This window comes from Sphaeramia orbicularis, chromosome 12 (assembly GCF_902148855.1).
Source record: "Sphaeramia orbicularis chromosome 12, fSphaOr1.1, whole genome shotgun sequence".
In the NCBI taxonomy this organism is placed as follows: Eukaryota; Metazoa; Chordata; class Actinopteri; order Kurtiformes; family Apogonidae; genus Sphaeramia; species Sphaeramia orbicularis.
This window is the reverse complement of record NC_043968.1, coordinates 62,151,395-62,175,809: the sequence shown is the minus strand read 5'-3', so window position 1 is coordinate 62,175,809 and position 24,415 is coordinate 62,151,395. Positions and strand designations below refer to the sequence as shown.

General features: G+C 39.9%; 1 protein-coding gene across 1 annotated transcript in view; it reads left to right on the top strand.

Moving 5' to 3' along the window:
• The window catches only part of LOC115430832 (NACHT, LRR and PYD domains-containing protein 3-like), a 30,075-nt gene extending 6,292 nt beyond the window's left edge, over window positions 1-23,783 (top strand). The window contains exons 4-13 of the mRNA XM_030151087.1: window positions 2,628-2,747; window positions 4,272-4,391; window positions 5,358-5,530; window positions 6,007-7,807; window positions 9,366-9,536; window positions 10,253-10,426; window positions 13,713-13,886; window positions 15,298-15,471; window positions 19,903-20,076; window positions 23,647-23,783. Coding sequence (XP_030006947.1) covers window positions 2,628-2,747; window positions 4,272-4,391; window positions 5,358-5,530; window positions 6,007-7,807; window positions 9,366-9,536; window positions 10,253-10,426; window positions 13,713-13,886; window positions 15,298-15,471; window positions 19,903-20,076; window positions 23,647-23,656 — 3,091 coding nt within the window. The 3' untranslated portion in view covers window positions 23,657-23,783. The remainder of the gene's footprint in view (window positions 1-2,627; window positions 2,748-4,271; window positions 4,392-5,357; window positions 5,531-6,006; window positions 7,808-9,365; window positions 9,537-10,252; window positions 10,427-13,712; window positions 13,887-15,297; window positions 15,472-19,902; window positions 20,077-23,646) is intronic.
• Window positions 23,784-24,415: the final 632 nt, after the last annotated feature.

Below are 24,415 nucleotides of genomic sequence, written 5' to 3'. Positions count from 1 at the left end.
AAAGCCTGAAGATAAACTACTTGGAATCCATCTATGGTCTGGACATTGTGTTTTTGACTGCGTAGAACACAAACCCGTGGTGCATCTATTGGTTATTTGAGTTCTGTTAAAGCCTTCAGTTCAGTGACTTTTAAGTTGTTTAAATTTGATGACAAATAGCTGCTACAATATGATATTTAGAAGAATCTTTGTGTAAAAATGCCATGTGGTGCTATGGTTATGTTGATTTTAGGGCTGAAAACAGCACAAATGTCAACTATGTTACCCTGTAATGGCAACTCAGAAAGTCCCTCAGATATATATTGACCCAGATGCAGGAAACAGAATGAGTGCAACAGAAAGTTGAAGAGTGAGGGGCTGTGGACCACAATGTCTGACAGAAGACGAACTGACATGCATTTGGCTGTTCCCACCAGTGTTGTACAAGTTACTTCCAAACTGGGATCCATTACAGATTACTGTTATTTTTAAAGTAATTCCTTACATTACAATATTATTACTGTCTCAGACTGGAAGATATTATCACATTTATTAATGATTGTATTTGTAGTAAATATTTAAAGTGCATATAAATATTATAGTTTATATTAATAACGGTTGATTATGTAAATCTTATTGTGTGTGAGGTGACTAAAATAAGTGTATGTGAATGGTTTGCATGGATGCTTTGTGTTATTGAACAAATATATAGAAAAAAAGGGTGTTAACAAAGCAATGGAAGCAGAATTAATTTAATCATTGGGGGGGGGGGGTCTATAAGTTAGACTTCTTCCCACTCTTTTTCAAGCTCTGAAAACTTTAGTTTGACCATGTTGTTCGGTTCTTTGTTTTCTGATGATTCTATGTGCTCCAAATAAAACTGAGCTAAGAACTGTAATGCATTACTGGACCCTTAAAGCAGGGTTAGGTTTAGTACTGAGCATACGTCCATGTGGACAATGGACTGTCTTCTGCCGTCTTCACCCATTGGCTGAAAACCAACAGGAAATAGAACTTTACAGACACATTTTGGATTCCTTAAGGCAGTGGTTTCCAACCTTTTTTGGCTCCTGACTTTATTTTAGCATTGCAAATTTCTGGTGACCCCAGACATTCAAAACAGAGACTTTTTTTTTTTTTTTGCTAAAATTAATTTGTTGTTGATCCTGTAATAGTTTGCTATACTATGTTGCAAATAAAGGTTAATGTTAGAGGACATTTAGTCTTTATAATGTATATTATTGTGGACGGAGGCAGTAAATCCAGGTGTAGATTACAGCACGAAGGGAGAATTGGATTTTCCTTGGTCAGGATATGTACAGTCAGTCCAGCTGTGATTTACAAGGAGGACAATTAATACTGAACAAACAAGAAGTCAAACAATGAATTATGAAAGAGCTGCAGCATCTGAAACCGACCACAATGAACATTTGACAGAGAAACAGAACCACAGAGAAACAGAATGACAGATAAACAGAATCACAGTTAAACAGAACCACACATAAACAGAACCACAGTGCTGCAGTTTCAGCTTCAGAGTTTGTCATATCTTTTATGGATTGTGATTGTCTCTCTCAACTCATCATACATTTTTTACTAGTATGTTTTGTTTTTTTTTAAATTAATTACTAGAAATTTCAGGTGACCCCATTTGAATTCCAGGCGACCCCAAGTGGGGTCCCGACCCCAAGGTTGAAAAACACTGCCTTAAGGTCTCGCAGTCTTTCTGTTTTATTTTTTGTTTTTTTCATTTGAGTAATTAAATTATGGACAAAAAGTGTGTTGTGATGCACGTGCTATTGAACATGTACCGAGTAAAATATTACTGAAAATTGATTAGTAATGCCTTACACCACTGCGTTACAGCAAAAAGTAATCTGTTACTGTAATGCATTACTTTTATAATGCGTTTTTCCCAACACTGGTTACAACACTTTAAATTGACAGTCAATGCCATTAAATTATTAAAAGACAGAGATAAGGACAAAAGGACACATGGACCAGAAGTTGGTCTAAAGTGTAAGATGTCTTTAATGTGTAAAAGAAAATCCACAGCAGCATCTTTACCAAGTTACAACTTGATGAACATTCACACTAATGTGTCATTTGAGCCTCAGAGCTTTTATTTATTTATTTAGTTATTTATTTATTTGGATCCAGGAGCAGTTTTGTCCTGGTGTATTTCCACATCTGAGCAAATCATATCTGTCAAAAGTTTTATATTTATTTTACATGTTGTGGTTCTACTGTGGCTGATTATTTTTCAATAAATAATGAAAATATCAGGCTCAGTTTTTCTGATGTTTACTAGGATTAATAAGTTTTCATAAAATATGAAGCCAATCAGAGATGGTCAGTCTGGAGGCATCTGTTTATTTAACATGTTTTGACATGGACGTAAACTACCAGTTGACAGGTTGTCAGAGTTAAACAAACATGAGACACTGATTCTAGTTGGATTTTATTGGTTAAACAACAGTAGAGACATAACAGGACATGATGTGTCCACTTTAAAATCCAAATGTCTCCTTCAGACAGAATAAAAACACACATCAATAATAACCAAAGGTGATAGAAAATGAAGTGTTCACATGTTAATAACACTAACATACTGTCCAATCCAACTGTTGTACTTGTGTTGTTTTCAGAGGTCAGTATAACAGACCCAGAGCAGAGTCTCCAGTGTCCACATGTCTGTCCATGAAGACTGACCGGTCCAAGCATTGGCCTCTAAACTTTAGTCGTGAACCTGGACCTTCAGACACAGAGTAAGAAACTATTTATTCTTTAAAATGATCTGCAGGACACGTTTTAGCAGTGGTTTCATTTCACATCCAGAGTCTATTGTGACATTTAATTCATATAAAAGCTGTTTGACAGACGCCTCGATGCAGATGGGTCAATGTATAATTGAGGGACTTTTGAAGTCCTTCGGCTACATCTTGCATACATCTTTATGAAGAGTAAAAAATATATATATATCTATATATCTGTATCTATATCTATCTATCTGTCTATCTATCTATCTGTCTGTCTGTCTGTCTGTCTATATCTATCTATCTATCTATCTATCTATCTATCTATCTATCTATCTATCTATCTATCTATATATATATATATATATATATATATATATATATATATATATATATATATATATATATATATATATATATATATTAGGGATGGGAAGATTATCTGATATGCATCGATACGCCGACACTCGCGTGCACGATCTGAGTGCACCGGTGCACCTGTAGAGAAGCTGTGAGTGAATGAAAAGTTTGGAACGATATCGCGATGCATCGGTTATTGAATGTTTGTAAAGATAAAATTCGATCCGTTTAATGGAATATATTCTTACTTGCATTTAAAAATGTTACTATTTATTTGGGTAAAGTTTTTCTTTCCAGACCAATGTTAATGTGCGCCGCGGATGTGTACACTGTACACTAACAGTCTGAGCTCCGTGGATGGACTGTGGCACAAGCTCCGCGGATGAATACTGCAATGTCTGTACGTGAATCTGACAGACTTAGAAGGGAGGAGACAACATGTGGTGTATGAACGTGTACTTTTTACTATATGAACTGCATTAAATACTGCCGTTCATACTGGAGATATTTCCTTAAAACAGTGTCATACAGATCCAACAGTGTATTCCAGAGTACTTTGTGCAGGTGTCTCTTAAAGTGACAGAACCTTTTTCTGTTTTACCTTCATTACAAATACATTGCATTACAAATTGATTCGGTGAGGGAGCAAGAAGTTGAGTGTTACAAACATACAGAGAAAGACTTTGGAAACAAAGTCCTAACTTTTTCACCTGACTGAATGTGAGGCACATGTTCTGAAATTGAACTAAAGCCACTTTATAAAAAGTCATGGTCTTACTTAATAAATAAATAGTCAAGCTCATTGAATTGCACTGCGTTTTTTTTTTTTTACCAGATTAAATATGTTCACTCAGAATGTGCTTAATTGCGCTGTATCATAATTTGGGTGTGAATCGTATTGCATCACATCATGAGATGCCATACACGTATCTTTAATATATCGGATCGGAGAAGCTGTATCGAGATGCGTCTCGTATCGGCCTTACAACTAAGATTCCCATCCCTAGTAGAGACATAATAGGACATGATGTGTCCACTTTAAAGTCCAAATGTCTCCTTCGGACAGAATAAAAACACACATCAATAATAACCAAAGGTGATAGAAAATGAAGTGTTCACATGTTAATAACACTAACATACTGTCCAATCCAACTGTTGTACTTGTGTTGTTTTCAGAGGTCAGTATAACAGACCCAGAGCAGAGTCTCCAGTGTCCACATGTCTGTCCATGAAGACTGACCGGTCCAAGCATTGGCCTCTAAACTTTAGTCGTGAACCTGGACCTTCAGACACAGAGTAAGAAACTATTTATTCTTTAAAATGATCTGCAGGACACGTTTTAGCAGTGGTTTCATTTCACATCCAGAGTCTATTGTGACATTTAACTCATATAAAAGCTGTTTGACAGAGGCCTCAATGCAGACGGGTCAATATATAATTGAGGGACTTTTGAAGTCCTTGGGATATATCGTGCATACATCTTTATGGAAAGTAACAAATGTGATCAATTACTGTCAGCAACTGGTTCAAATCAAACTCAGGTGTGTGAGTACAACTGACACTTTCCAGTCCAGGTTTAGTGACATGGTCTAAACTCATCATTTGGACTCCAGCTGCTGATGTTTGAGACTCTGAGATTAACAACAGCCTTAAAGTCTCTGAAACACATGAGACTCACTCACATCTGACAAAAATAAAGATGTTAAATCATGAACCAAATGTCTGTAAAGGTTCAGACACTGAGAACCTGTTTTTATGTTTGAAGTGTTTTCTTCATTTGAATGAACATTAAACACATGTTTGTGTGAGAATCAGCTCCAAAACAGACCAGTAAGACCAGACCAGTTTTAGATGGAAGTCCTCTGTGTGGTGTGGACACACTTAGAAATGCTGGGTTGTTTTCAGAACCCGACCGCTGGGTTAAGGCAGTTGGGTCACAGGTCGGGTGGGTTTGACTTAACATGGGGTTCAAAAGAATCAACTAGTGCATTGGGTTGGACATGTGACCTGAAATGGAGGCTCATCATTCCTTCCAGCTGCCATTTTCATACAGACTGTGAGTTGAGGTGGCTCAGTGGTTTACACTGGCACCATTCAGCAACAAGGTCCTGGGTCTGATCCCCAACCAGACCAGGTCCTTGACCCAGCACAAAGTTACAGAAATGAGCCGATAGAGTTCCGAGTGTAGATCTGATCCTTTGAACAGCTGATCTGAAAGAACTTTGAAGAAGCTTCTTCTAAACAATGTGTTGATGTCCACAGAGAGACGGAGAGGACTAATTTTCCTGAGGTGGACCCACCGTCCTGTTCTTTGTGTCAGAAGGTCCGGAGTGATCTGGTCCGGACCAGCTGTGGACACTGGTTCTGCAGACAGTGCATCACTTCATACTTGGACCAGTCTGGTTCTGAGCTGCAGATCCACAGCTCTGTCCAAAGTAAGACTGGACATCTGTCTGAACATGTCTGCACTTCACTAAACACAACATGTGTTCAACTGTCACTAACTGAGCATCACAACAAAGAACATTTGAATTGCATTAGACTGAACTACATTTTCTATCATATGTTGGAAATTATCAACAAAAACACTGATTTTATTTCACGTTGATCAAATAATGTTTTACAGTCGATGATGGTTTAAGAAAGTAACTCACTGATTCTCTGTAAATTCAATCACATTAAGGATTATTTGGTCAGTGACAATCATCTTGTCCATGTTGTTAGAACTGCTTTGGAATAATTCCTGTTTGTATAAATCAGATCCATGTCTGATCAGTGGTTCCGTAGTAACAGGTCTAGGGTTTTTCATTTGAAACTGTTGTCAACATGAAATAGTATTAGCATTCACTGACAGATGATAGATATTTTTACCCAACTGTGTTTATTTAAAGTGTTTCTTGTCTGGTTGCAGTTGAACATAAACTCAGTCTGAGGAGCAGATGTGAATGTGTGACTGAAGGAACTGGTGAAACAGGAAGTAGAACCCGTCTAAACCGGATCTACACTGAGCTCTACATCACAGAGGGACAGAGTGAAGACGTTCATACCCAACATGAGGTGAGGACGCTGGAGACAGTTTCCAAGAAGATCATCCAAGAAAGTTCAATCAGGTGTCAGGACATCTTCAAAGCCTTACCCGACCAACAGAAACCCATCAGAGTGGTTTTGACCAACGGCGTGGCTGGAGTTGGAAAAACCTTCTCGGTGCTGAAGTTCACTCTGGACTGGGCCGAGGGTTTAGAAAACCAGGACGTCAGCCTGGTGGTTCTGCTGTCCTTCAGAGAGCTGAACCTGGTCACAGATGAGCAGTACAGTCTGCTGATGCTGCTCCATCTTTTCCATCCAACATTACAGAAGGTCACAGCAGAGCAGATCAGTATCTGCAAACTTCTGTTCATCTGCGACGGCCTGGATGAAAGCAGACTGTCATTGGATTTCCACAACTGTCAGGTTGTTTCAGACGTCACTCAGAAGTCATCAGTCAACATACTGTTGACCAACCTCATCAAGGGGAACCTGCTTCCATCAGCTCTCATCTGGATAACATCTAGACCTGCAGCAGCCAATCAGATCCCTCCTTCATGTGTGGACAGGGTAACAGAGGTCCGAGGCTTCACCACTGATGACCAGAAGGAGGAGTACTTCAAGAAGAGATCCACTGATGAAGATATGTCCAACAAAATGATCTCACACATCAAGACATCCAGGAGCCTCCACATCATGTGTCAAATCCCAGTCTTCTGCTGGATCAGTTCTACAGTTCTGGAGCACATGTTGACTTCAGACCAGAGAGAAGAGCTGCCCAAGACCCTGACAGACCTGTACTCACACTTCATCATGGTCCAGACAAAGAGGAAAAACAACAAGTATGAAAAAGGACATGAAACAAGTCTAGAAGAGATGACAAAGGCAGACATGGAAGTCCTTCTGAAGTTGGGGAGGCTGGCATTTGAACAACTGGAGAAAAGAAACATGATGTTCTACCAAGAAGACCTGGATCAGTGTGGCCTGGACGTCACAGAGGCCTTGGTGTACTCAGGAGTTTGTACAGAAATCTTCAAAAGAGAGACTGTGATCTTCCAGAAAACAATCTACTGCTTTGTTCATCTGAGTGTTCAGGAGTTTCTGGCTGCAGTCTACATCTACCACTGTTACACCAGCAACAACACAGAGGTTCTGAAGAGGTTTATGGGAGACCAGGACAAGGACTCAAAATCCCCTTTCATGAAAATGTTCACAGCCAGTGACAGCCTGAATGTTTTCCTCAAAAAAATGATGAAAATATCCCTTAAGAGTGAGAATGGACACCTGGATCTGTTTGTTCGTTTCCTCCATGGCCTCTGTCTGGAGTCCAACCACAGACTTTTAGGAGGTCTGCTGGGTCCAAAAGAGAACAGACCAGAGAACATCCATGAAGTCATCAAGAACCTGAAGGAGATGAACACTGAGGACATCTGTCCTGACAGAAGCATCAACATCTTCCACTGTCTGACGGAGATGAAGGACCAAACAGTCCATCAGAAGATCCAAGAGTTCCTGAAGTCAAAGAACAGATCACAGAAGAGACTGTCTGAGATCCAGTGTTCAGCTCTTGCGTACATGTTGCAGATGTCACAGGTGGTTCTGAGTAAGCTGGACCTGAAGACGTACAACACATCAGATGAAGGAAGACGCAGACTGATCCCAGCTGTGAGGAACTGCAGAGAGGCCAGGTAAGTATTGATGAGAATATGAACAGTATGAACCATAGACTGAATATAAAGATGGATCACAAAATCCTCTGTCTTGTGTTAATGTAAAAGTGAAATATGGGAACTGCCATGATGGTTGTAGGATCAGAGTCAACAGAGTAGAGACACTGGGATGTGAGGTCACCCACCAGATGCCTGATTGTTTTGTGTTTGTGTTACTGAGGGATTCTTGACAGTGATTGGTCATTGAAGCAGTCAATCACTCATTTTAAGATCATCATGTAACTTACTCAAATCAAAGTAATTAGTAAAATGATTTCTTTAATAAATATCAGCCTAATGAACATTTACTGGATGTATATGTAGCCCTGTCTCTCTCCCTGTCCCATGGCCTGGGTTTCAAACACCTCTGCAGCTACGTGGCTCTGCGTTGTGTGTGTGTTTAAGGGATGCTAGCTGGGGTGCATTCCGTAGGAAACGAGACGGAGAGGAGTTCAGAATCGTGGCAGGACCGTTTATTTTGCCCCATAGTCATCTGTAGGGTGATACAGCATACTAAATCAGTGTTTTACATAACAAAAACACAAGTACAACACCATAAGTAAAAGCTAAAACATCTTAAGGCCAAATCAGATCTCCGAATGAAATTTTAACAGGCAAACAATAAAAGCTGTGCTCACTTCAATTATAAAGGTATTAACGCCACAAATCATTTAGGTATAAATTCTCTTGCACTTCAACTTACGAAATAACTCACAAAATGTACTCTAAAGTGCCAAAATCTTTGATAATTTTATGCTTTAAACAGTCAGTGCAAATAATGTAGCTTACCTGTAGGATGATACAGCGAACTAAAGAAAACATGGCGCCCTAAACTACCTGTACCAACCCTACAGGATAACAGAAGGACCAAAAAAGCACTACCGAAACAGGAGTTTAAGATGAAACTGTGGTGTAATAGCGCTGAGCCAAGCTGGTTCCACGTAGTGGAAACGCGGCAATAGAGCAAAGAGAACAGTAGGACCTATACAACATCCAGCCACTAGGGGGAGATCTAGGGTGTTTCAGCTGTCCCATCACTCTGTATGTTTAAACAGAAACTACAACATTCCCCAGTTGACTGTTGCATTTGTTGACTCCCCTTCTTCTCTCTCCCCATACACTCTAGTAGTTATTTAAGTTGTTTTTAACTTCATAGTCTCTTCACCATTGGTTGCGAGTCTTGGATTCATCTGTGGTGTTTCCTTTGAAGTGCTTTTCTTTTGCTGTCTTTTGTTTTGTTTTGTCTTTGTTGTTTTTGTCTGTTGGGGCCTCTTGCCAGGTCATTATTTTAAATGAAAGGCTGTTCTCAATTGATTTTACCTGGTAAAATAAAGTACTAAAAAATATTTGTTTGGAAGCTGTCATTACATCCATCTTTATACATGTCTATTTTATTAATCTGGTTTTCTTGTCTTATTTAAACCTTAGAACTGTTCATTAAACTTGTGTCACACAACACCATATCCTGACCTCATTGAGACTCAGATGTTCAATAAATGTGTTAATTATTAATTTCCTGTAAATTCTGTATTTATAGACTTTCTAGGTGTGGACTCTCAGAGACTCACTGTGAAGTTGTGGTCTCAGCTCTGAGGTCTAATCCTTCACATCTGAGATTGTTGGATCTGAGTTACAACAACCTACAGGATTCAGGAGTGAAACTGGCGTCTGGACTGGAGAGTCCAAACTGCAGACTGGAAATTCTGAGGTTAGTTCACTGACTGTCTACTGTTCAGTGCAAAGACATCCATCTGTTTTTTCTCTTGAGGGTCATGGGGGTGCCAGAGGTGATCCTTCTTACCTATAGATGAAGGTGGGGTCCACCCTGTTCACTGCAGTACTGTCACACACAAACAACCATTCATTCTCACATTCACACCTATGAGTGATATAGATTTCCCATTGAAACTATTAAGAAGGAGGATGTTAGGAAACTGGAGAACCCAGAGAGAACCCATGCAGACAGGGGTAGAACATGCACTGCTTACACACAAAGGTACACACAGTTGGTGCTGGAATCGTCCTTCTGCTGAGTGCAGTTCATGCCCCCCACAGAAGTGTCTTCCATCTTTAGGGGTTGGTTCTGCTGGTTCTGTTCTTCCATCTTTATGGGTCGGTTCTGCTGGTTCTGCTCTTCCATCTTTATGGGTCGGTTCTGCTGGTTCTGCTCTTCCATCTTTATGGGTCGGTTCTGCTGGTTCTGTTCTAACTCTAACTCTACTGGACAAACTGACCCAAATGTGTTGGAGCAGACGTTCAGTCATTCTGCTTCAGATGAGTTAATGATGTTAACATTTACAATCAGATTAATTATGATGATGGATTTATCTGTGTTAATGTGTTAATTTTGACTGCCCTAAAAATAAATAAATAAAATGTGTGTCATTAATGGATTTTAATTTCCATGATTTATTCTTTGTTCAGGTTGTATAACTGCAGTTTGTCAGAGATCAGCTGTTCTTCTGTGGCCTCAGCTCTGAAGTCCAATCCATTCCATCTGACAGAACTGATTCTGGATGAAAACAACCTCCAGGATTCATCAGTGACGGAGCTGTGTGATTTCCTGCAGAGTCCACATTGTAAACTACAGCGACTGTGGTCAGTTCACTGTTACTGTTATATATTTATATGTTTCATTATCTGTACACATACTAAAAGGGTTTGTCTTTTATTCTGATATGTAACATTGAACAAAGAAAAAATAGAGGAAACACACAGTATCAATCAATCTTTATTTAAATAGTACTTTTTGTACAGTGAAATGTAGCACAAAGTGCTTTACATATAAAATCAGTGCACCCCACCACCACCACCATACATACCTTGTGTTAACATCATCATAAAGAAGCTGTATACCAAGTTTGAAGTCAATCAGAATTGTAGTTTGACAATGACAATGACAGACGCCGCATGCCGACGATAGCTTACGGCCTGTCAGCTGGTAAGCTAATAAAAAGGAGCATTAGTTCAAAGCCATATTCAAAAGGTGGGTCTGGAGCCTGGTTTGACAGATGTCTACATTCTCTGCGGATTCTCTGAGGTTCTCCTCAGGTTCTCTTCAGGTTCTCCTCACGTTCTCTTCAGGTTCTCCTCAGGTTCTCTTCAGATTCTCCTCAGGTTCCCCTCAGGTTCTCCTCAGGTTCTCTTCAGGTTCCCTTCAGGTTCTCCTCAGGTTCTCCTCAGGTTCTCTTCAGGTTCTCCTCAGGTTCTCCTCAGGCTGTTCCATAGTCCAGGAGCAGAATGCTGTAAAGCTCCCTCACTGTGAGTCTTCGTCTTAGCTTTTGGAACAGTTCTCAGGCCGGTGCCAGAGGACCTCAGGGTCCACCAGGGTTCATATGGTAAAAGCAGATCTAAAAGATGAGAAGGAGCAAGACCATTAAGACATTTAAGAACCATTCAAAGGACCCTCAAATCAATCCTGAAACACATGGGGAGCCAATGCAGTGGTTTTCAAACCGCTGTAATGTGAGCCCACCTTCTGGTCTTCATCAGCACTGGAGCGGCTGAGTTCTGGAGAAGTTGAAGTTGTGAGATTCAATCTTTGTGTAGACCAGAAAGCAGGGCATTACAGTAGTGGATTCTGCTGGAGATAAAAGCATGCATTAACATCATTGGCTTGAGAGAGAACTGGATGGACTCTGGCCATATTCTGGAGATGATAAAAACCTGTTTTTACGGTGGATCTAATCAATGGGATCAAAGTGAGCTCAGAGTCAAAGACAACGCCCAGGTTTTTTACTTGTTCTGATGGGTTAAAAGAACACACTTGTAGTTTTGGTAAGTATTTCTCTGTCGTAGCCTCAGGACCGATAACTAAAACTTTAGTTTTGCTCTGGTTGAGCTGTAAGACGTTTTCTGCCATCCAGGTTTTAATATTTAAAATACAGTTAAAAAGGGCATCAATTGGCCGAGTGTCTTCAGGAGACATGTCCATGTACAGCTGTTTGTCATCAGCATAGCTGTGAAAGTTGATGCCATGTCTCCTGATGATATCCCCATGTAGAAGCATATATAGGTTAAAAAGTATGGGGCCAAAGACTGAGCCTTGGGGCACACCATATCTAATTTCATGGGTCTCTGAAGAGCATGTATCCATACTTACCAGAAATGTCCTGTCTGTAAGATAGGATTGAAACCAGTTCAAACCAGTACCAGAGAGGCCCACCTGTGGTCTGAGTCTACTGAACAGAACTGGGTGATCTACTGGATCTAAAGCAGCGCTCAGATCCAGGAGCACCAGGACTGAGATCATTGACTATCTTTAATAGAGCTGTTTCTGTACTGGGATTCATCCTAAAACCAGACGGATATTTCTCTGAAATAGTATTTTGATTTATAAAGCCACTCAGTTGGTTGAAAACAACTTTGTGTAAAATTGTGCTAATAAAAGGTGAGTTGGATATGGGTGTGTAGTTGTTCGAAGTGTCAGGGTCCAAAGTGCTCTTCTTCAGATGGGGCCTCACCACAGCTGTTTTATAGGCAGTGGGAAAGGTGCCCGTCTGAACACAGACATGAACAATGTTTCAAAGTTCACCCTCAAAGGATCCATCAAAGAACTGAAACAGTGATGTGGGAATTGGCTCTAAAAGGCAGTTGGTTGGGTTTACTGGGGACAAAACTACCAAGTGTCTGAGCATCAGTCAGGTCCAAACTGTCCAGTGTTTGATCAGGTAAAGGTCCACCCTCAGTTTGATTCAAATGGTTTCTTGAACAGGTCAAATACTGGATCTAATCAAATCCATTTTGCTTCTGAAGTGGTCTGCAAAACTTTCACGTAAGGAGTCAGTTGTCGCAGAGTGTCTGTTGAGATCTGGGTTGATTCAATGATCAGTTGTGGAGAAAAAGAGTTTGGGATTATTTTTATGGGAAGAAATTAGATTAGTGAAGTAGGTGTTTCTTGCTTGTCTGACTGCCTTGTTGTATATTTGAAGTTCAAAGAATAATTGATGTTTTTTTTGTTATTTTGTTCTTCCTCTATTTTCTTTCAGCCATCCTGCATTTTCTTTTCAACGTTGGTGTTTTCTCATTTCTCTATGGGGGTGTAGGCTTTGTTTTCACCTGTTTTGTAACCAGTGGAGCTACAGAATTGAGGCTTGACTTTAGTTTGTTATTAAAACTTTCAACAATAAAATCCCAAGATGCAGATAAAGGAACTGGAGGGTATTTGTGTAAAACTTCAGTCAAATTTGCATCCACTTCAGGGGTCAGACAGCGCCTCCTCAGTTCTCACAGAGGTCTGCCTTTGGTTCAAACCGCTGATGTTCAAAAACACACAGTAGTGGTCAGATCCTGCCAAATCAACACCAGAGGAGACACCTGTTGGACAGGCCAAGGCTGATGACCAGGTCCAGAGTGTGTCTCCTGTTGGGAGTCGGCTGTATGACATGCTGTATAAAATCCATGGAGTTAAAGAAGTTCATCAAATCTGTAGACAGCTTACCAGACTCATTATCAATGTGCAGATTAAAATCATCAGAAATTAAAATCATATTATAAGAGGTGTGGATTATTGATAAAAACTCTGAAAACTCATCAAAAAAGTATATGTGTTTTTACAGTGATTTAAGTAATTAGTATTTTTTCATTGTACTTTGGTGAACAGTCGTCTAATGACAAACAGCATCTGTTCTAGTTAAAGGAGGAGGAGTCACTGGGTGAAGTTTAAAGTGTTTAGTTGGTTGAAGGTTATTTTACATCAAATGTGAACTGATGTGTTCAGGTGTGTGTTTGTAGAAGACTGACTCTGTAGACATGGAACTGAAACAAATGAGAAAGTGACTGAACAAAAGTGTAAAGTTCAGTAGAGTTAAGTCAAATTAAAACCTGAACACATCTGACTGGATCATTAATATATTTTAATCTACATGATTTATTCTTTATTCAGGTTGAGGAAATGCAGTTTATCAGAGATCAGCTGTTCGTCTCTGGCTTCAGCTCTGAAGTCCAATCCATTTCATCTGCTAACACTGAGTCTGGGTGGAAACAACCTCCAGGATTCATCAGTGAAGGAGCTGTGTGATTTCCTGCAGAGTCCACATTGTAAACTATATCGACTGGGGTCAGTTCACTGTTACTGTTATAAAGTTTGTATGTTTTACTAACGGCAGAGCCTCATCATAGATGAGAACAAATTAATGAGGGATCTTGTTACAATAAAAAAAAATGTTCATAAGACGTATCAAAATGAAATCCAAAATACCTGTATTGTATTTTCTTTAAAAGAAAAGAAAAAGAATATGAATTTGTATGTTGAAATGACCAGAAGCATAAACAACAATGTGTGTGTTTATGGATGCACTGACAGACACTGAAAATGGAATTATCTGAAATATAATGATGTCCATTTGATCAGAATACACTCCATCAGTACAACAGAGTCATGACCGATCATCAGTATCTAAACACAAAGAATTTACGGAAACTGAAGAACACTAAGAACAGGTTGTTGTTCAAATGTTCACCAACTTTATTCAGAAAACAGTTAAACATGGAGGAAGAGTTTACTTTGTGTTCACAACAAAGAAAGAATAAACACATGATAAAATACTGCATCTGTTCAAATAGACAAGATGATCATAAAGTTGAAATTGTAGAATCTGAACTGAATCTAAAGCTGTAAAACTGCTTTTTTAAACATGTGATTGACAAAAGATAAAATAAGACAGAAACTATAGAGTGTAAAACAGCATGAGCCAAAATGACAGAGGTGAAAGTTCCAAACTATGTCCAAACTACAAGTAAGTCTGGAGCGTTCACCTTTATGTGTGTAGAACGTCTGAAGGTTCTATGATGAAAATCACACAAGTCAAGTCATTGTTCAGGTCCAGAAAGTGACGAGTCCAGGCATACGAGTCTGATGATCTGTCCCATATAAAAAGATGAGCCGTTAATGACAAACCTCCCAAATGAAAAACAATAGTATGAGAGTCCTGAACTGAAACTATAGATGTATAGGTGGAAAGACTGAAAAGAAAACAAGTCATAGTTTCAGTGTTTGGTCACTCAAACTAATATTACATCAGAGATAAAGTGAATATTCAGCTCAAACATTTCCATCAGTGACAGTGGTGGAATAATGATCTGCATTTACTGCAGGACAGTACTTCAGCTCCAATGTCAAAGCTTTAGACTTTTGGTGGTGTCATAGAGAACATCATCCACTTGTGTTTTCATTTCTATTACATCAAACCATGAAAATATATTCCAACTGTTCCAACAGTTTTACACTCACTAAATACTGAAATTAATGTTAATAATAAAGAAACATTTCCTCTATTTTATGCAGATTTATACACGTGTAAATAATGTGTAAATATTGGTGTCTTTACTGTTTACATTTGTCTGACACTTTTGACATTTGAGTTTACACATATAAATCTGACAAAAACAGTCTAAAACGTGATTAAACCCTAAACACATAGAACTGGATCCTAAATGGATTTAATCTACATCTTTGACTCTTTCTTCAGGATGTGGGAATGCAGTTTGTCAGAGATCAGCTGTTCTTCTCTGGCCTTAGCACTGAAGTCCAATCCTTCACATCTGAGAACACTGGATCTGGGTGGAAACGAGCTGAAGGATTCATCAGTGAAGGAGCTGTGTGATGTCCTGCAGAGTCCACATTGTAAACTACAGGATCTGAAGTCAGTTCAGTGTTAGTTTTGTAGAGTTCTGTTTTAGGAGCAGCTGAACCTCATTTATGAACAAACATAACTGACATCCATAATGATTTACTGTTGCAAGAAAAGTTCTGTGAACCCTTTGAAATGTTGTAGTTTTCTGCATGAATTGGTCATAAAATATGATCTAATCTACATGTCAGTCACAAGTACACACAAATACAATGTGTTTAACCTAATACCACAGAAACAAAAATAATATTTCATGTCTTTATTGAGCACAACTGTTAAACACTCACAGTGAATTTAATGATTGAACCTCCTTTGGCAGCAATAACCTCAAACAAGTGTTTTTGGGAACTGCTGATCTGACCTGCACAATGTCCAGGGAAATTTGGGATCATTCTTTCTGGCAGAACTGCATCAGCTCAGCTATATTCTTAGGACACCTGGTGTGAATGGCTCTAGTGACTTCAGTCCACAGCGTCTCTATTGGATTCAGGTCTGGGCTCTGATTGGTTCTTTCCAAAAGGTGATTTTTGTTTCTGAAGCCACTCTAGTGTAAAGTCCTGGATACACAAAACGGTGGACTCAAATGCACAACTCACTGAGAACTGAAGATTTTAACAAAAGTATTTTAATACTGAAAAAGTGATTGAACAAAAAGTGCTCCCAAGGAGGATATATAAAACTACTCAAAATAATCTCCATGATAAACAAAAGCCTTACAGAAAATAGGACCAATGGTCCTGTAGCTTACCGGCCAAATTAAAAGCTTTGGTAAATGTATCCAGTTGCCATTTATTATCACCCAGTTACGTGTATTTATATTACAGAAATAGCCCATGTTTTGGTCATATTTTGGTCACATTCCAATCTGATCTGTAAAAAATCCAAATTCCAACTTGATATCATTGATACTTACTGATTTATTGGATCAATCCACTTCCTATCTGCTATAATGGGGAAATTTTTCAAAGTCGCACCAAATCCAGAATCAGATCCAGATTGAAATAATTTCAATACCTTGTGTTGACATCATCATGAAGAAGCTGTATACCAAATTTGAAGTCAATCAGAACTGTAGTTTCAGAGAAGTTGATTGAAATTTTTTCCCCGTAAGAGCCCATGTTAAATTTTCCGTAAGTTCCCGGATCCAGAAGAAGATCCTGATCAGCACGTGGCCATTATGTTTTGGTCATCTCCCCATCAGGGCTGTGCTGTAGAAATTTACACTGGATATAATTTATATTTACTGAGTTATTGCATCGATCCACTTCCTATCTCTTATAATGGGGAAATTTTTCAAAGTCGCACCAAATCCAGAATCAGATCCGGATCCAAATAATTTCACTAACTTTTGTTGACAACATCATAAAGAAGCTGCATACCAAGTGTGAAGTCAATTGGAATTGTAGTTTCAGAGAAGAAGACGATTGAAAGTTTTGTAACGGACGACGACAGACGACAATAGTTTACAGCCTGTTGGCCGGTAAGCTAAAAACTGAAACCAAACTAGCAAATATGAAAAAACCTGGTTTGGACGCTTGACATGAACACACTGACAGAATACGACAAACTGGCACAAGACAAAGGGAGACAGGACTATTTGTACATGAGGTAGGGGAACACAGGTGACACCAATCAGGGGTGGGGCTAACAATCACACTGGAGGGAAGAAACACAAAGGGAGGAAGTCGGGGTCTGAAACGAGAAGGAAGAGATGTGTACAAAATAAAGCAGGAAGTGCAGGACAGGAGCAAATGCGAACGACTGTAACCGAACATAAAGTGACTAAAGATGAGACATGAAACACTAAACATTAACGTGACTAACACACCTGACCAGACATGACAGGACCCCCCCTTCTACGGCCGACTCCTGACGGCCCAGAAGCCACTGGGTGGCATGCAAAAAAGTCCCTGATCAAAGTCTTGTCCAAGATAAAACGTGCTGGGATGAACGCAGGTGGTTCTATCCTGGGAGATGAGGCATGGCAGACAGGTGTCCAGCTCCTGGTTGAGGCGTCAGCTCCGCCCACTGGACTGCAGATGGTAACCAGAGGTCATGCTGACGGTAGCACCGAGGAGCTGGCACAACTCCTTCCAAAAAACCTGAGACAAACTGGGGTCCTCTGTCTGAAACAATATCACTGGGGAAACCATGAATCCTGAAAACATGAGTCCTCCTGACCTCTGCTGTTTCCTTAGCAGAGGGTACCTTGGCAAGGGGAATGAAATGTGCCATTTTAGAGAAACGCTCTGCTGCCGTCAGGATAGTTGTGTTACCTTTAGATTGTGTGTTACCATGATAGGAGCTGCCATGGCCTACATTAGCTGGAGAGTCGGCTTGTGACTGAAGGGTCGCCGGTTAGATTCCCTGGACTGGCGGAGAGTTGTTGGCTGATGTGCCCTTGAGCAAGGCACTTAACCCCCCCATTTGCTCCAAGGACACCTGATATGGTGAGCCCACTGCTCCCAGCATGCAGTGTGTGTGATGCATGATGTAGTGATGAGATAAAGGCAGACGATGAATTTTGGTGTGTGACAAACTACTACTGACAAAATAAAGATTCTATTCTATTCTATTCTATTCTGTTCTATTCTGTTCTATTCTGTGATGTCATGTGGTCCAGGCCCTGATGCAGAACAGCCCCAGATCATGATGCTCTTCCTCCATACTTCACCATGTGCTGCTGCCACAGAATTATGTATCGATCACCAAATCCACCTCAGACTCAACACATGCAGTAGGCGAGAGAGGGTTTGATCCGTCAGACGGAGCCAAATCAGAAGAGAATCCTCTGTGCAGATGTATGTCCACAGCTATGCTGAGTGTTAACAGTGTCCTTAGCAACTGACTAATGTTGCAGTTTTACATTATTCTGGTGAGATCTGAAAAATCTTTGTAACAATGAGCAAGCGAGTGATTATGTACATTCACTGAGTGAATATTATGAAAATAAAATGTATATTTCTTAGTAGAAATGTAACCAAAACACATTTATATGCAGAAAGTAACTCAAAATATTGATCTTTTTTCACTAAATATGAGAGAAATGTTTGCCATGTTTTTTTGTTCTCACGGCCTGAATCTGGAAAGTTACGCCACTCGGACGCAGGCCAATGGAAAAGAATAGGATAAAAAAAAAAAAAAAAACGCGAACATTTTACAATTTTCAGGCCCTAATTGTGACACTGATATGTTTTGTAGTGTGGACAAATGTAGCTGTTTCCCATTTTGATATGAGACTGGGATGGTGTGGATGATGTTGTAGGTTTCTGTCAAACCTAGTGCTGTGTGTTCTTCCAAACAGTTCCAGTTCCATCAGTCTGAACATGTTTCCATTCATGTTGTAAAGTGTTCCAGTGCTCTTTGGTCACTTTTACACATACACTGATGTTTGTTGTAAAACTACATCTTCCTCTGTGGTGTCATGCACTGGACATGAGTCTGTTCTATCTCTGCTGTGGAATAGACTCATTAACACAGATGTTAACGTCCTCCAGTGAGTCCTTCAAGCCTTCAGCTGTTCCTCTATGGTTCTTCTTTTTCTGTTTCCACTCATGGTTGTGTCTTTGCAGTCAGCTTGGCTGGGCGTTCACTTTCAGGCAGAGTAGCCACAGAATTCAATCCTCTCCATTTGTGGACAGTTTGTCTAACTTAGACTGGGGAATTCTTCAAGTCTTTGAGGTTCTTCTCAATCAGGAAATGATTGAACAGCAGCATCTGGAAAAATGTCCAGTGCTTCTCCCAGGTTTCTGCTTTGTCCTTTTGGATCTTGTATTTCTGCAGAAAAGGCAGGAAGTGGAAGAGGAAACCAGGCAGGCAAAAGAGGGAGCCCCCTTCACTCACATGCAAATCAGCAACTCTGGATTGAACCTCTTCTGAGATCTGTGTTGTGAAATATGGTTGACATGAGCAGATGCTTCTTGTGAACATCCAACTGCAGAGGTTTGAGTGTTTTTATGAGTCACAGTGGCTCCATGCATGGCTCACATCTGCTTTCACTGATTACAGTTCATGTTTAGAAATTCTTGACTCTAATCCTCCTCTGACAGCGTAAGCCTCGTTATCTCTTTTTAGAGTCATTAGTTTCAGGGTTCACTTCCTTTTTCCAGTTCCACTGTGAGGGTTTAAGAGTTGTGCACAATTAACATATGAAATATTAGAATAGTTTGTGTGGTTTTGGGTTCAACACATTGTTTGTCTATACTGGTGACTTAGGTGCAGATCACATTGTATGACCAATTCATGCAGAAAACTTTGAGGGTTCACATAGTTTTTCTTACCACTGTATAGTTAACACAATTTAATGTTTTATTTTTCTTGCAGGTTCACAAATTACAGTCAGTAAAAACTGTTGAATGTTGAATATTTCACATTCATATTGAAAACCTAAATATATTTGGCTGAAATGTTAATTTCAATCTCCATCATTTATTCTTTATTCAGGTTGTGGGGCTGCAGTTTGTCAAAAATCAGCTGTTCTTATCTGGCGGCAGCTCTGAAGTCCAACCCCTCACATCTGATAAAACTCAACTTAAGTCTGAACAACCTGATGGATTCAGATGTTGAAGAACTGAAGGACCTTGTTCAGAGTCCACACTGTAAACTGAAGAAACTGGGGTAAGTAATGTCAGTATGTGCTGGTTTGGTGAATACCTCCATGATTAGAAGTCTGTTTGATTATTTTTATTGATTCCTCTGTCGTTTGAATAAATTCAGAAAAGTCTCAGTTAGGCCTGGGCGATATGGAAGAAAATCATATCACAGTATTTTTTTTAAATATCAAACGATATCGATATGTGTGACAGTATAAATCAAATCACTATTTTTGTCCAGCTTAAATTTTCTGTTCCTCATAAGTTAGTTGTGAAGACATCAGAAGGTTATTTTGGATTTAAATATGAGTGATTTTCTGTCAGAGGTTGAACATGACAGGATGTGCTGAAGAACATTATACAACTTGTAACCGAGAGTAAGGGGGGCACAAGCCCACGTAAATATTTGAAGTTAATAAAACTGCACGTAGTCGTCAAAGAAAGCCTGAGACAAATGAGCATTAATATATTTATTTACAAATGTATAGAATATACCACTTAAAGAAAACAACCTTTATTAAAGACTAAAACCTAAAATGGTGAAAAGGGCAAAACTACAACAGGTACAACACAATAAAAGGTTCCAGTAACTTAAAATACTAGGGACTGGCTGGCCACGGGTACACGCGGTGAGAGGCAGAATTAGATGGAGGCAGAGTACCCACTACACACTCTATGCAACACACACACACACACGCACGCACGCACGCACACACACACACACACACACACACACACACACACACACACACACACACACACACACACAAAATAAGAAAACTTCCCGAGCAACAAAAGCATGCAAAAATGAGTGAAGACGTGCTAAAGACCACACAAGGGGAGTGATGGGGTGGCAGTGAGGCACTCTATCACCGGAGCCTCCACCGGCTTGGGCAACCACGCTCAGACCAGACCCTGCAGTAAAAGGAACATGGATTCAAATCACATAAAAGAAAGGGGTTTTGTACACAAAAAGGGGGCACTGCTCGGTGAATAACTACCTAAATAAATCACCACAACATATACATAAATGTAGCCCAAACAAAAAGAGAACCAAACAGAAACACTAGACCCAAATCATAATAATGTAACTGACATAAAACAAGACCCAAATAAAAACAGCAATGGCCGGCTCCTAAAAGAAAACGCACATACCGTGTGTTTCCATGGCAACTTTTCTTCCTGGTTTAATCTGATTAAAGGTTTGATCCTATTTCAGATGCCCATGTAAACACCTTATTCCAGTTGAAAAAGAAAAGTTGAGATTAAATTTAAACCCGATTAAAGTCACTGGTTTAATCCACTTTTGAATCTGGTCTAAACCCTGGTGTAAACCCTTTATTCCGTTTGGACTTTATTCTTGCCATTCTGCTCATGCTCGTTGTCTTGTCCTGTGGTGATGACGCACACATTCTGCGCTGGCAGAAGAATATGCAATGCAGTCTAGTCAACCCAAACCGTTCCAGTGGGCTATTCTGATGGGATCTACCAGCCTGGAAAACCCTGAAGGAATAGTTCACCACTTGTTTTTTTATTAATTCATTTGTCATGCACTAATGAGTTCGATTAGTGGGCAAATCAGTTTGCACTGCAGTGCACCGATTGCCTTGTTCTCGCAGCCCTTCCGTTAGCTTAGCTTAGCCTAGCGTAGCACAATGGCTTCATTCCTATGGTCAGACGTAGCCAGGCTTTTATAGATGATTTGTAGTATTTTATGAGTGATTTTGTGAAATTCAATTCTCCCTAATCATTACTTTAGTCCGGTGGGGTCAATATGATCACAAATTGAGGCTCAAATGATAACCATGTGACTTACAGTAATAAAATCTGGGGAAATAAAAACTAATGCAAAGCGAAAACGGTAAAGCAAAGCTAATTTAGCGCATGCATCCCTTCCAACAAAAAGATTTTCCAACTTCTATCAACACAACAGTCCCAAGATTGTATGAGTGCAGTAAGTCGCAAAACTAAATAAATAATTAGGGAGAAATGGATTTCACAAAATCACTTACAAAAGACAACGAATCACCTTTAAAAAACTGGCTACGTGTGACCATGGAAATGCAGTGACTATGCTAAGCTAAGCTAACAGAAGGGCTGCGAGAACAAGGCAACGTGAGCACTGCAGCGCAAACCCTTTTGTTCACTTCTCTACCTCATTAATACCTCATGTAAACCTTTATTTGGGTTTAACATTTCTATGTAAACAGAAGAGAAAATACTTTAGTTCCAAATTAATTTATTCTGGAAAAATAAATCGGATTTAAAATACATCATGTAATCATACCCACTGTGTTAATGGCCAAAGTACCTCTACAGTCACTAACCAAAAAGAGTAAAAAATTATACCGAAGAAAAAAGAAACAAGTATGGCGTGGCACACTGGTGTCCTTCCCATCCAGACTGCATCAACAGGGTGTCTATAACAACGGGGATAAACAATGGTAAAAGAGCAAACCTATTGACAGACAGAATGCAATTCAGAAACACCTACCAAGCTTAAAGTAGCACCAGTCACACCAGCAGCAGAGTTAAACAGGCAGAACGGCAGCTTACCTGTGCCCTGTCCACCCACGTCTAGATACTTCATCTAAATGATTGGAATGCGGAAGTCTGGGGCAAACCAGAGCGGACCTGGTACAGGGGCTGACGAGGGACAATCTACCTCCAGCTACGAACTGTGTCAGAGAAACAAAACAGGTCCATAAATTTAAAACTAAACTAAAAGTCTGACCAGCAGGGAAAAAAGATTTCTATTTCAAAACTTTCAACACACACACAAAGGGGGGGGGGGGGGGCAGAGGAGGTCTGCCTACTTATTTAATATTAAAGTCATTTATAAAGGGCTGCCAAACTGAATAAAATAACTTTACATTATCTTTTGGTGAAAATGTGATTTTCTCCAAATGTAAGTGTTGCATGATGTCTTTACGCAGAAACTGATGAGTTGGAGGATTTTTGTTCTTCCAGTTTTAAAAGCTTTCAAGTTTTAAAAGAAGCAAACAAAACAGACCATCTTCACCAAACAATACCAGGAGTCTATACGTGGGAGTGCGTTCTGTAACTGACAGAACTGGTATAAACCTAAAGTCAAACTTCATATACTGTGTGTGTTCTGCTTCAAGGTTCATGTGGAAAGGTGAGTGTTTGCATTCTTCACATAGGCTACATGGATTCGTTGGGTACACCTCCATATTGTATTGAAGACCCTGAACCTAAACGGTTCCACCCTACTTTTCAGTAACCCGGTCACCTGAGTTCTGGGTCTCATTTTGTCCTGAGGGAACACTCTTTACCTCCTGCTTCAGCCCAAACAGTGTGTGCGCTGCGGCTGCTCTTACACCTGTACTGTGGGTGTTGACCTAACTTGCCGTGGCTCTAGAGTGATTGGTTCAGTGGCGTTACTTAAATATGATTGGCTGTTCTTATGTCTGTCAAAACATGGACCAATGAATCCTACCCAAATTGTATCGAGCATGTCTCATATTTCTAATGAGGAAAAGTTATTTCACAATCTATATTGTTATTGCTTATCACCCAGCCTTAGTCTCAGTAAACATTTCTGTCTGAACTCTGTATTTTCTTCTTTCTTCAGATGGAAATGATCTGTGGAACAGTCACTGTGATCAGGACTGTGTGAGGATCAGCTGAGTCCAGATGATCGACAGATGTTAAAGCAGCAGCACATCCTCATTTCATTCTCCTCCTGAGGGAGGAGTCAGGTACTCCAACATATGTGGTCAGTTCCACGCTGATTGGGATGTATGAAGGAAAAGTGCTTGGATTCGGACGAACGCTCAGTTTTGTTCATCTGGATTTTTTTGTGCGCACGGACTTTTCTGGATTTGGGCACACACCAGGTTTCAGTATGAAATCCACGCAAGTCTTTGTACATGAGGCACCTGGTCCGTCAGTGAAAAGAGTCCCCGCAGGAATGACAGCCCTTTAGAAGGTTCCGGCCTGGACCAGGAATAGGATTTGATTAGTGTATGGGTTTCTATTTATCTGTGGTGTTTGGGTTTTATATAAGTTATGGTTGTGGGTTTTGGTTTATGGAGGTTTTAGATTAGTTTTAACCATTTATGTAGTTTTGTAAATTCCCTGTTGAGTTGTAGTAGTTTTCTCCAGTGGGCTGAACAGTATAAAAGGTGCCTGTCTCCATCAGTTGTGGTTCTGCTGCTGGAGAAGACACTGCTGCTCCGACCTCCATCTGCACTTACACTTTTTGGCATTCGCACATTTTAGCATTTGCACTTTGTTTGGAAATAGGGATTATTGAAAATATAAAAAAAAATTGGGGACCATGCCATCTCCTGCCTCTGCCTCCAAGTTTCCTCATCTTTCCTTTTAATATCTTTTGCTCT